Source organism: Canis lupus, chromosome 28 (genome assembly GCF_003254725.2).
Source record: "Canis lupus dingo isolate Sandy chromosome 28, ASM325472v2, whole genome shotgun sequence".
Classification (NCBI taxonomy): domain Eukaryota; kingdom Metazoa; phylum Chordata; class Mammalia; order Carnivora; family Canidae; genus Canis; species Canis lupus.
Genome location: NC_064270.1, coordinates 5923215 through 5937392, shown reverse-complemented (window position 1 = coordinate 5937392; position 14178 = coordinate 5923215). Strand labels below are relative to the sequence as shown.

Genomic DNA, 14178 nt, shown 5'->3' with positions numbered 1-14178 from the left:
GGATTCGATCCCGGGTCTCCAGGATCGTGCCCTGGGCCAAAGGCAGGCACTAAACCGCTGCGCTACCCAGGGATCCCTGCAGGTCTTTGATTAATTACCAAATTTCTGAAAAAGTTGATTCTAAGAGGTGTTTTTTTTTTTTTTTTTTTGTAGTTTTTTTTCATTGCTTTTATGGAGGAGTGAACTTTTGAAGGGCTTTATGGTACTATTTTCACTGCCTTCCTCTCCTGATTTTGATTTTTGGAATTACAAAAGTAGTAAGTACACTGTATAAACTGTACATGCAACTACGCCACATTTGAGAATCACACCCTACTGCAGAGAATTGAGATGCCTGAAAAGGCTGTAATGAAACACAGACATGGTTTCATTGCCTTGAAGAGGTCTGCAATCTAGTTTCAAGGATAAGACATATCCCCAAAAGATAAAAGACAGTATCAGTACCTGCTACCTTCAGAAATACAATAATGCTGACTTAATAACCACTTGAGGTATAAATGCAAATCCTACAGAATTTCAGAGAAGGGATTCACTAGGTTTGAAAAAGCATCACAAAGAATAGAGGTCTCTGCTTGAGTTTTGACAGATACATAGCAAAATGGTGGGTGAGAAGAGGCAAGAACAATGGGTATAATGGGAGATAAACTTATCATGATAGGGCTAGTTAGTGGAAGGCCCTGAATGCTAACATAAGATTTGATTCTATAGGCCAGAAGGTGGCAAACTATGGCCACAGCCCTCAAGACAGAATTACCTATTTTTGTAAGTAAAGTTTTATTGAAACACAAGCCAGTTCATTCACTACTATCTAAGGCTGCATTAGCACTATAATGAGTAAATGGAGTAGTTGCAACAGAGACCATATTTCATCTCTCTTTTTATACCTTTGTTGGGAGTTTCATAGGGCCTGAAATATTTACTATCTGTCCCTGATGTTGGCCATGACTCCGGCCCATACATTCAGGCTGTAGCCTCAGCCTTGGATAATAAAGAGACTGCTCAGAAAAATCTATACAAGGTGAGCAGCACTAGACTGAGGGGAAGTTTTCAGGACTTACGGCTAGTTGGAGAAAAACAGTAAAAGGTCAAAGATGACTCCAAGGTTTTGAACTTGTACGATTGGTACAAAGATTGTAGTGATAACCACAAAATAGCAAGTTTGGAGTACAGTTAGGTAAAAGTATAATGAATTTGTCTTTAAATATGTTAAGTTTCAGGTGTTACTAAAACTTCCAACTAAGATCTTTAAAAAGTAGGTTTCTTCAACTTGGGCGTGATGGCAGGGTTGGAAATGGGGACTTAAAAGTTCTTTGCAGACAATCATCATATGGTTTCACTCATATGGGGAATATAAAAATTAGTGAAAGGGATCATAGGGGAAAGGAGAGAAAATGAGTGGAAAAAATCAGAGAGGGTGACAAAACATGATAGACTCCTAACTCTGGGAAACGAACAAGGGGTAGGGGGAAGGGGAGGTGGGCGGGGGGGATGGGGTGACTGGGTGACAGTCACTGAGTGGGGCACTTGATGGGATGAGCACTGGGTGTTATACTATATGTTGGCAAATTGAACTCCAATAAAAAAAATACAAAAAAAAAAAAAAGAAAAAAGAAAAAAGAAAAACACTAAAAAAAAAAAAAAAAGTTCTTTGCAGAGTTTAAGTCACAGAAAATAGAAGTGACCTCCTAGGATAAATCCAGAGAGAGAATAATTGAGTGGAAGACTAGGTATTATGAGATATTCACATATATCAAGTAGAAGCCAGTAAGAAGGAGAGACAGCACAGAAATGGCCAGAGAAAAAAGGTAAGAATCAGGGTAGCAAAGTAGAAGTCTATAAGCTATGAAAATTGTTTTATGAATAGAAGGCACAAGGATGAAGAAAAGTTTATAAAGGAAAGAGTAAATGGATAAAAGGTCAACTGGGATGGTGAAGCATCAGAAAGGTCAAGAGAATATCAAGGAAGCAGTAATTTTTCAGAATCATAGCTTTAATACTAGAAATTCTACAGGAAGGAGACTTCATATTTATTTATGAAAAGATATTCAGCTTTTCTACTGACTGAATTTTCAAGATACAACATACAATTTATAAGATAGTAACTCATGTATCAGAGAGCTAAAGGATGATCACAATCTCCATTAAGAACAATCTATTAAAAAGAGGATTACAGAAATGACTGGCAATAAGAGATTAAGATTTTTAAAGACCCTGGAAAAAGACTTACAAAAAGGAAAGAGCATAAAAAAAAAACAAAAAAACAAAACAAAAAAAAAAAAAAACAAAACAAGAGAAGCCTGGAAAGACAAATAGGTCCCATGGCCATGTCTCTAAAGACTGCTGCAGTTTATATACATGCCTTGTCTAACCACCTCTTAACTAAATTACTTTTTTTTCATAACTGTTTCATGGAAAAATCCTGCTTAAAGTTCCTTGAGTGAGTAAATTCTTTCTTATTACTTATCTCTTCACTGAATCACTATACTCCTTTATATTCTTTGTTGTAAGATGCTAGGAAAACTTAATCTGAGTTGAAAAATTATTTGTTCTCAATTTCCTAGTAGGAAAATATCATTAAATGTATTGGTGAAAAATTCAACCCACTCACATATTTTACAAGGGAAGTAAAAGAAAATAAGAGACACTGAGTATGGGTATTTATATAAAACATGGAATACAGAGAGGAAAAACAGTATTTTCAATCGTTGACAAAAATTTCATTTAAGAGCTAAAGTTGTGAACATTCATAATGAAAAGGGAAGCTGCTTGCAGTAAAAAAGGCAGAAAACATTATTTAAATAACACCATTTAAAGACCAAAGAGGATAAATTAAAGTGAACAAGGTGTTTTAAACTATTATATAGATTGTTCACAATAAGGTTGAAATAGCAAGTACATACAAAGGGAAACAGGATTAGAAGTGGCGATTCTACAGGAAATATCTGGGAGACTTCAAGACTTTTAAAGTTAGAGGTACTTTAGGACACCTAATTTTACTTCAAAACCAGTTATATTATTTATAAACTGTATTAGCCATGACATGAACAGTTTTTTGAGTTGCAAATAAAAATAGAAAAATAAAAATGAGGAGAGGAGGAATGAAACAGTTGGAGACACTGCCCATCATGTGATGTAATGAACTGAACTGGTTACCACACATAAACTGGGAGAAACAATGTATATGAATTCCCAACAAAGGTATAAAAGGTGACAGAAAAATGGATGGGGTGATTCTTGGAATTAGCCACTAGGTGGTGGCATTGGCCCAGGACTGTTCAGTTGTGGGGGCTGGAAATCAGGCGTCAGTAACTGGTGTCCTTTGTAGCTACAGGGCTGTCAGAGAATAGCATTCTACTTGATTATGTTAATAAAAATTTTGAAAGCCAACACTAGCTAAAATTCATCAACAAATTATCAAAGATTTACTATAAAGTGATTATAAAAAATATAACTGTGCTTGTCCACTCACCTTTACTACATTGTCCCCTGATTGTCCATTATTTCGTAAACAATCTAGACATATAGCAATTTGTGGGTCACTTCTGTGATAGTCCTTATCATCTTGATTTTCATCACCTTCTTCATCTACTTTAGGTTTGTCAACTTTTGAAGTATCATCTGTATAATTTAAACGGAACTAAGTTAGATGTAACTCAAAGTTGATTTTAAGGTTAAGCAACAGTATATTAATCATCGAGCAAATCATCAAGTTAAGAATTTTAAACATTTTTGGTTTGATGAAGAATAAATGAAAATTTTAGTATCTTTAAAATGTTCCAACCAACTCAATAATAGAAATATTTTTAAAAAGCCATCAGTGACTTACTAACATAACCTAAAATTTCTAGGCTCACTGGCCAAATGAATGATTCAGGACTAGCTATATCTGGCCACAAAAATGATTGCAATTAGTGATTAGACCACTTAGAAAGTAGAGAGGATATAAAAATATTCCAAATTCTATATATATTCAAATTGGAAACCAAGTACTCTTTTTAAAGTATCAAATACTGAGTTCTCAAAATTTCAAATTATTATATATTCACAAAATCAACTAGTGAAATATGAGAATTAGCTTTTTAAACCTGTATGTAGCTATGTAACATGTTAAATCCATTAAAGAAATCTGAATCACATGCTTTGTTATGTACGAATGTATTTAACCTACAAAATACCTGCAGCCTATGTATAATACAACTCCATGTGCTGATTCACTTATTTATGGAGTCCCTTTAACTCTGTGTTTGATATGCATTGTGATACACTTGAGGGAATACTGAAACTAGAGGGTTATCACCCTCATCCTCACAGTGGTCAGGATACAGGAGGAGGGAGATACAGGCAAGTAAAGAAAACAGACCGATGGGAAGTATAATAAGGACTCTGATGGAAGAGGTAAAAATAGACTATGTGGGCACATATAAGAGAGGTATCCAAACTCTGGGTGAAGCAGAGATTCAGGGAAGATTTTCAGATAGAATATCTCTAAGCTGAAACTTGAAAGAACTAGCCAGTCAAGCATTATGGTACAGAAAATCCCAGAAAAAAGGAATGACAGGTTAGCTCCTCTTTAATGCCTAATAAAAGCATTACAGTTGTATTATAGAGGGCAGGTGGGTTCTCTTTCTTGTGCGTTCTTTTTTTTTTTTTTTAAAGATTTTATTTATTTATTCATAAGAGACACAGAGACATAGGCAGAGGGAGAAGCAGGATCCTGCAGGGAACCTGATGCGGGACTTGATCGCAGGTCCCCAGGATCATGACCTGAGCCAAAGGCAGACACGCAACCACTGAGCCACCCAGGGGTCCCTGCTTTCTTTCTTCTATATATTTATATAGAATCCACATAGACAGGAGCTACCTTATATGAACCAAACTCCCAGCACCAAGAAGATTCAAATTCTCTACCCAAACTAAACATTATAAAATACTTTAAAAAGGGAGAAATATGGTTAAAGAGAGATACACACAAAGTAGGCTATAGTCCTTCATGAGTCCATCTATACGATACACAGAGTCATGGACTAAACCTACTATATATTTTCTACTGACAATTTCTTGGTTTCCTGTTCTCTTGAAAAGACAGTCAAAAATCGGAACATACAGTAAACTTTATATTATCTATACATAAAATTATAGCACTACTGTCTAAATTGCAACTTACACTTGGGTAAAACAAGTCTTTAGTGAAATCATTTTTTTGTTAGGCTTGGCTTCTTTGCCCATTTTGTTTGTTGTTATAGATAAAAAGATAATCCCTAACTACCTTATTCCAATAATTGAAAACTATTCTCAAACTTCCCCTGCTATTAGAAGCCAGTCTTGAACTGTTAAATTGAACTAGTTAAAACTATCATCCTCAGTTTACAGATGAAAAGAGACAGCATCTTGATTTATAACTGATAATCCTATGATCTTAAGGGTGAAGACTGAGCTCACAATGAGCCTATAAAAACATGTATACATCCTTAAAAGATTTCAATGGTATTTAGGCTATCCCGAAATAAATCTCATATTAAGTAACAGGAAAAGCATATTCTTCTTTATTATTTCAGATATGTTGTACTTTTTTTTCTATTGTGTGAATTATACATACTAAAAGCCTTTTCTCTGCCCAGTAATGTTTGCCACTTTGCTGAGACTATTAAAAATTACTGATGGTGGAGTCTCCTGGGACCCAGAAGAGAAATATGGACACTCAGTTTAAGTGATGGAGAAAATTCCCGTAAGAATCTAGAAATATTTTTCATTTCCCAGGACATATAAATTTGTATAGTCTGAGTTCCACATATAAAAATATAATTCCAGATTATCATAGCATAGACAGATCTCCTGATCTGGCACTCAGCTACATCTTGGTTCCTTCTCCAATAAGGCAAACATACAAAATAAAATAAATAGAAAACCCCCTCAGGGTTTAGCTGCAGACCCTGGCTATTTCTTACTTCAATTTCCTTTAGCTCTCCAGCAAATATTGTTATAATGAGTAGTCAGTTTTCTCTTTTTTTTCTTTCCCAATTCTAATTTTTTCTATTTCCAATTGCTTTCAATTGGTGTGACTCCAGATTTACACAGATGTATATAAAATCACATGATTTTATACAAAAGGATCATAATGTAAACAAAGGGCTACATGAATTTTATACAAAAGAAATCTGAGCTTAACGTGATATTAATTCACCAAATCTACAAAAAGTTAACCACTTTAAGAGAGTATCAGATATAGATGTAAGAAAGTCACCTTGTCCATTTTCTTGAGGCTTATTTTTCTTCCAAAATTCAGATTCACGCTCAAGTTCCTCTAATTTAAAAGAAAAAAGAAGTATAAAATAATAGAAACAATCATAAAATCTTTAGTAGAAATGTTGACTTCATAGAACACAAAAATCTGCAAGAAGCCGAAAAGCAACTTACGTTCTCGTAGTCCAGGGACCAGCTTAAATATAATTTCCTCTAATGTATTATCCAACCTTCCAAAGGGGAGAAAAAAGAGAATATACTAATAATGAAGATATCAAAATCCAATATTTAAATGGTTAAGAGATCTGTATCTTGCATGTATTACAAAATACAGGACATAGACAATTTCAGCATATCCACGATATCAAACTTCTCTGCATGCAGAGTGCACCCATTTCTAGCCTTTCCTGCAGTATTACAAAAATGGTCCCAGTCCCCAGCTCTCTCTACATCTCTATTCCCTAAGTAGGACTTTGAAATTCCTCCCTCAAGTAAAGGATGGCATCTATTTCCTCCCTTCAAGAATATCTATGAGCTAGCCTTGAAACATGCTTATTAGGACAACAGAAAATGGCACAAGTGACACCATGCTTAGCTCTGAGATAAAGCCTTAAGAGGCCTTCCAAGCTTCTGTGCACTCTCTTAGAATCCTGCCACCACACAGCAAGTCTGGATGATGGGACACCATGTAGAAGTGCCAAGTTGCCCTGCTGAGGCCATCTTAGACTCATTCATTCACTGTAGTCTCCTGAGTGAGTCCAGCCAAGACCAGAAGAACCACCACCTAGATCTGTGAACCACACAGAACTGTGAGGAATAAAATGCTTTTATTACTGTTTTAAACATGAAATTTAGGACTGGTTTGTTATGCAGCAATAGCTGATACACCTGCTCTCAAACTCTCTACCACCACTCTGGCTCTTTCCTGTAAAGGAAATAATGTTCATTCCTTCTAAGCAATTTAGACCTTTTAGTCATTCTATCTTCCTAGATAAGAAATGTGTAAATATTTACTTTGCCATTTTTCCCATTTCCTTTTCCTGCTATGGAGGAGTGAAATGCTGCTTTTCGTGGCTGTTCCTTTGGTCTCCTGTTCCCACAGCCCCTCTGCTCTCTCAATCCCCCTTGCCCTGCTCAGCAGCATTATTCTTCTAGAATACAAACATGTACAATGTTCTCACTCTAAAAAACCCCAAAACTTTTGCTGAACCTATGTCTTTTCAAGCTGTTAGCAGTTTCTCAACCTCTTCTTCCAACTAGAAAAGTCTGAAAGCATGATTGACATTATTTCTGCCACACACTCTGGGTTTTGCTTCTTTTACTCTACTGTATTCCTGAAATCATCAGAACTTCCACACTGAATAGATTTAAATTCTTGCCTTAGAAAAAAAAAATAAATTGCCTTAGAATTATAGTTTAAAAATTGTAGATTATTTTTAAAAATCATTTTTTCTCCTATATTGCTTTACAGCAGTTTGACAGTGTTGCCCTAACACTGCTCCTTGAAAATTCCCCTTCCTGGTTTTTCCTTTTTCCTGTCTACTTTTCTTTATCCCTAAGTATTTTTAATTTTCCAACTACCTCAAAAATTGAGTATTCTCCATTGTTATGAACTCTGCACTTTCTTGATCTCTTCTACAGGCTGCCTGCCTTGATGATCGCATCTACTTTTGTGGCTTGAAAACATACAGGCAGATCATATGTGCGTGTGTATACATATGTACACACACATACATATACATTACACTTCTCTGCTGAGCTCAATTCTGTATTTCTAACTGATGCTGAAGATCTCAAGCACTTCCTTTGGCTCATCACTGTCAAGACTGTCTCATCTATCCTTCAACAAAACACTGAATACCTTTCTCCATGTCTTTCATTTTAAAAATTAAATTTAGAAATACCGTATCTCTCCCAAATAAAATCAAAATGAAAGAATTACCTGAGCCTTCCCCCACTTCAATTCACACATTTACTCATCAAACCCCACTGATTATGCCTTCTCCATGTTTCTCCCACCTAGTCTTCCCATACCTTTCATGCTTCTACTCCATCAATTGCCACACTTACAGGACAGCACAGCTACTTCCCTTTAAGTTGACATGCTCATAGTGAATCTTCCTTAAGCACTAATTTGTTCATTATCTGCCTGCTCAAGAACTAATTTCTTCCCACTACCTGGCTTTGAGTGTTTATATAACCTAAGTCCAACCTAAAACTATAACTGGTGCTACTGTCTCTCTTCTCTAGCTAACTGCCTTATTCAATTGTCCCTAAGAATGCCTTGTCATTTTCCGATCTGTTTTTCTTCCTCATTCTCTTCATCCTGACTCATATACTCTTTTCTTGCTCTCCAATCTAACCAATATTATCTTACTCTTTAAGACTTCATTCAAATACTAACTCATTCACAAAGTTTTCCCCAGATTTAATACTAGTAGTACTTAAGAGAAATATTTTTCTTAATATTCTTTCAGAGTAATATATACATACACACATATACGTAATGTGTGTGTGTATGTATACACACACACACACACACACACAAAATTTACAGATCCAACTTCCCCATAAAACTCATGTTCAAATACAAAATTTTCACGCCCCACCCTCCCCATTCCTGATTCTTACAACCCCAGAGGGGTTTCAAATCCAACCTGTTTCTTTCTGGTAGCCACACTTTTTCTGCTGTCTACATTCTTCTGACTTCCTTTTATGGAAAATAAGATTTGGTTCTCTGATTTCATCTTGCCAGGCCCGTTTCTTCCCAACATACACTATTCTCATCTTTCGGATATACTCTTATTACCATATCTTTCTGATATACTTTTATTACATTATTTTGGCTTAATAACCAGTGTTTACATGGTTATAATTATATAAATATTTACAGACATTAGTAGACATCCGTGCATTCAACTTTTTTCTTTCTTTAGAGTTAGTAGTTGCTTTCTTTTCTTCATTTTCTATATACCTATTTCCAAATTCCTTGAAAGAATTTGTTCTGTTCTCAAGCAGATCAGGAGTTGACAAGTTTCATTTCTGTTTCTCTGAGACATCCCTCACTAAATTAAAGTCCTCTGTCCTCCTATCCAGTTTAGGACTGACTGACACCAAGGTCTGTCATTAAAACCACACCTTTGATTCCCTTGTTTGTCCCTCTCTCATTTGCTCAAAATTTTTTGGTACAACCACAACACTGGCTAAATCCAATTAGATGCAGGTGTGGTTCTCCATTAACCACACCTGCATCCACAGCTAGGAAGAACACAACCACAGCCTTACAAATTCCTAACTACAACCCCCATGTGCCTTTAAAGTTGCTAAGAATCCTACTATACTTCCCCAGTCAATTTATTCTCACTTTCCTAAATGACACAATTTCTTCTCTCCTCAAATCACTACATCCCCTCTTCCAATCCTTACTCTTGGCTTATAAACATTTTCTCCTCAATGAAAAACTTTCACAGACTCTGACCACCATATGTACAGTGCATGCACTTACATATACTCCGCCCTCCTGTTCATTGCTACAGATGATCTGTCAGTCTATATAAAGCCAATCTCCTCTCTCATTCTATAAGATTCCATTCCCTCTCATCTACCCAAAGACATTGTTTCACCAATCCCCCCTCCACTCCACTCTCCTACATTATTAACTTTCTGCTCTCTATTGGACCATTCCCTTCAAACATGCCATTTCTTTGGTCCTGTATCAAATGAAACAGAAACCTTTTGACCCTATTTCCCCTACCAGCTACTATCCTGTTTCTTTGCTCCCATTTGTGGCAAAACTTTGAAAGACTTGTCTATACTCACTATTTCTAATTACTCTTTCTCCCCTTCCTTCTTGAAACAATCCAGTTAGGTTTTTGCCTCTTGGCTCTACTGGAAGTACTCTTGTCAAGGCTGATGACCTCCATGTTAAACCCAAGCATCAGTTTTGTCTTTACCTTACTTGACTTCCAGGAACAATATCTGACACAGTCGATCACTGTCTTTTGATACACATTCTTCACTTGGCTTCCAAGCCACACTCCTGGATTTTCCTTCTACTTCACTGAACCTTTTCAGCTTCCTTTGCCTCTCTGATCTCTCAACATGGGAATGCTCCAAGGCTTGATCCTTGGTCCTCTTCTCTTCTTTTTCAAGTGCTCATCCTGTCTCACAGTTTAAATAGCTTCTATATGCTGAACACTACCAAATATTTATCTCTAGCCAGACCTCTTCCTTGAACCATAGACTTGTATAACCATCTGCCAATGTTCTCTTCTCTGAAATGACTAACAGACTCAACATGTCCAAAACCAAACTCCCAACTACTCCTCCCCCAACGCTGCTCTATCCTTAGTCTTCCCTGTCTCAGTTAATGACAACTCCGTTATTCTGGTTGCTCAGTCAGGAATCTCAGGTCAGGGTCTACTTATTCTCTCATACTGTATACCCAATCTACCAGCAAATCCTGCTGGATCTTCAAGCTGTATCTAGGATATAACCATCTCTTATCTGGATCACCACAATTACCTTAACTGGTCTCCCTGCTTCTACCTTTACCTTGCAATGTACAGTGTATTCTCAACATGGTCATCAGAATGATCCTTTTAAGCCAGGTCAGGTCTATCCTCTAACCAAAACCTTGCTGTGGTTTCCCATTTTACTCAATTTTTTTTTTTTTTTTTTTTTACAGTGGCCTACATGCCTCCCATTACCTCTCTGCCCTCACCTCCCATATTCTCTCCCTTCTTCACTGTTGTCTGGCCACATTGGTCTCCTTGCTGTTCCTCAAACAAGTTTCAGGTGTACTCCTGACTTAGTTCCTTTGCACTGGCTGCTCCCTTTATCTGGAACTGGAAAACTTTCCCTAGATTATAGATGGCTAACCCCCTAATGGCCATTAATTTTTTGCTCAAAGTTCACCTTCTCATGAGGCCTATCCTCACCATTTCATTTAAAATTGCAATCTGTCCCTCCCTTCACACTCCTGAGCCTCCTCACCAGCATCTTCTCCTTTCTCCCCTTTGTTCTAATATACCACATGAGTAACTTATTTTACAGTTTGTTGTCTATCTCTCCCCACAAAAATATGAACCCTATAAGGGCAAAAGTCTTACCTAATCTATTTTGCCCACTAAAGCACCTGGTATGATGCCTTGAATAAAGCAGGCATTCAGTAAATATTTGAATGAATGAATGCTTCCTCATAGAGTTTTCCATCCTCCTTCTATCATCTGTATCAGCGATGTCCAGTAGAAATATAATGTGAGTCAAATATGTAATTTTAAATTTTCTAGTGGGCACATTAACAAAAGTGTTTTACATGTTTTGTATAAAATTCTAATATCTAGTTTATGCATTAAAATATTTAACAATGCATTTGTTTAGTAATTTTAATTTACTTAAGATTCTATTTAATGAAAAGGTTTCAGGTTTTCATTTAAATTAAATTAAATACTGTTTCACATTTTCATTTAAATTAAATTTAAAATTCCACTCCTCTGGTGTACTAGCAGCAACATCACAAGTATTTAACAGCCACCGTGGCTAATGGCTATCAGACTGAACAGCATGACACAGGCTGTTTTCTGGGCCTACTACACAGCTGCCATCCTCCATCTCTCTCCCATGTTAGATTCCCTTCCTCCTTGGTTTATGCTCTAGGAATTCTCCAGTAGCCTCCTGAGAAAGTATGTAGAAGGAAATTCTGTTGATACCTGTATAGCAACACAGTATTATCTACTGAAGAAACCTTGACTCCCCTTGTTTTTTGCTAACAAAATATGATTATGTTCTGGCAATATGTCCAGCTTTAGGCAAAAATCAAAATTTGCTAAGGCACCTCTAGACCCCATACTACCCCTTTACCTAGGGTTTGCATGTGACCTAATTTGGACTAGTAAGTGAAACCCTGCTGCAGGACCCTTTGGTGAAGGTCTTCTGCCTGCCATCTCCCAGCAAACCTGGTCTCCTGCGGCTGCTCAGCTATCACTACCAACCGTATAGTTTCCAATTCCCATTTTTGCTCCCATCACTTCTTTTCCTTTCAACAAGAATTTACTGAGAACCCATTGTATTCCAGGAGTTATTTCCAGGTACCAAGAATATTGAAGTTCTTGTTCTTATCTCTGTTTGTCTTTAAAAGTTATTCTTTTGTAGAATAACTTTAGTGGGATAGGAGGAAAAAAAAAGGATATCATTAGATAAACTGACAACACTGGAATATGGAGGACAGTTTAAATATTGTACCAATGTGATCACACTCAAGTTATGTAAGATAATATCTCTAGTTGTAGGAAATACACACTAAAGTAGTTGGGGGTAAGGAGCCATTAAGTATGTGACTTACTCTGTAATGGTTCAGAAAAAAACAGAGAGCAGGTATGCATGCATATGATAAAGCAAATGAGATAAAATGTTAACAATAAACTAATTTGGGTAAAGAGAATACAAGTGTTTCTTGTATTTTGGGATTTTTTTGTGAGTTTTAAATTATTTTCAAACAAAAAGTTTAAAAAAAATGTCGATGTCATACTTTAGCCAAGGGAGGACATTTGATTAAATGGTCATTGGATCCCTTCAGGTATCTAACAGTCAAAACCAAGAATTTTTCTTCCAACATAGCACTTTAAAATGGAGTAGGTAATAATTATTAACTGTTTGGTATGGTTTTTGATGAAAGCATTAGAAAAAAATTTTAGAGGAAGAGTTCACATTGTTCTCTGAGTGACTTAAATCAGAGTTTCTTGACCTCTATACTATTGACATTTGGGGCTGGCTCTCTGGTGTGGGAGGAGGCTTCCTGTGAATCACAGGATGCTCAGTGGTGTCCAGCATATCTAGCTCAGTGGTGTCCAGCCATCTATCCTACTAGATGCCATCAACACCCACCCAGACCTGACAATCAAAAATGTCTCCAGATGTTGCTAAAAGTACACAGTGGGGCGGGGTGGGCACAAAATCACCAGTGGTTGAGAAGCACTGATATAAATCCAACTAGGAGAAGTCCTGCCCAGGGCGATAGACTATAGTAGAACAGTGGTTCTCAAATGTTAGCTTATGTCAGAAACACCTGGAAAGCTTGCTGACTAAGATGGGCTCCACTCTCATGTTCCTCAATCAGCAGATCTGAGGTGGGGTCAAGAATTGTCATTTCTAACAAGATACTAATGGTTCGGGGACCACACTTTGAAAATCACTGGGCTTGACATTTACCTACAGAAAAATTACTACAATGACAGGCACTAAAATTAAAAAAAAAATGTCTGAAATGTAAGACTTGCAAATCCAGATTTATAGAATGATGGCAAATATTACACAGATTATGAGGGTTACATAGAGGCTATCTAGAGACTATCTAGTTGTTTTTAGATATGTACTTCCCTAAGACCACACAGTTGATCAGTGGTGGAGCTATGATAGGAAAAGTAGGAAGAAAATGAGTTTACTGGTAAGGACATCTGGCTTGTAGCTGCAAAATGACATGTGTATGTTAAAGTTCTAAGCAAAGCTGTGTCACTCACTTCTATAGATTTCAGTTTCCTAATCTGGAGAAAAAGGGTTTAGATTAGGAGCTGACAGACTACTTCTAACTTTATTTTTTTTATTTTTTATTTTCTTATAAATTTATTTTTTATTGGTGTTCAATTTGCCAACATATAGAATAACACCCAGTGCTCATCCTATCAAGTGCCCCACTCAGTGCCTATCACCCAGTCACCCCCACTTCCTGCCCACCTCCCCTTCCACCAACCCTAGTTCGTTTCCCAGAGTTAGGAGTCTCTCATGTTCTGTCTCCCTTTCTGATATTTCCCACTCATTTTTCTCCTTTCCCCTTTATTCCCTTTCACTATTTTTTATATTCCCCAAATGAATGAGAACATATAATGTTTGTCCTTCTCTGATTGACTTATTTCACTCAGTATAATACCCTCCAGTTCCATC

At 36.7% G+C, this 14178-nt stretch overlaps 1 protein-coding gene across 9 annotated transcripts in view; it reads right to left on the bottom strand.

Moving 5' to 3' along the window:
* The window catches only part of PCGF5 (polycomb group ring finger 5), a 127175-nt gene that overhangs the window by 34170 nt on the left and 78827 nt on the right, over window positions 1-14178 (bottom strand). For all 9 annotated transcript variants that reach the window (XR_003143996.3, XM_035708061.2, XM_049103538.1 and 6 more), the window contains 3 exons: window positions 6415-6470; window positions 6242-6301; window positions 3470-3618 (listed from right to left, as the gene is read on the bottom strand). Coding sequence is in view for 8 of the 9 variants with exons in the window: in XM_035708061.2 (XP_035563954.1) it covers window positions 3470-3618; window positions 6242-6301; window positions 6415-6470 (265 nt within the window). In the remaining variant the exon portion in view is untranslated. The remainder of the gene's footprint in view (window positions 1-3469; window positions 3619-6241; window positions 6302-6414; window positions 6471-14178) is intronic.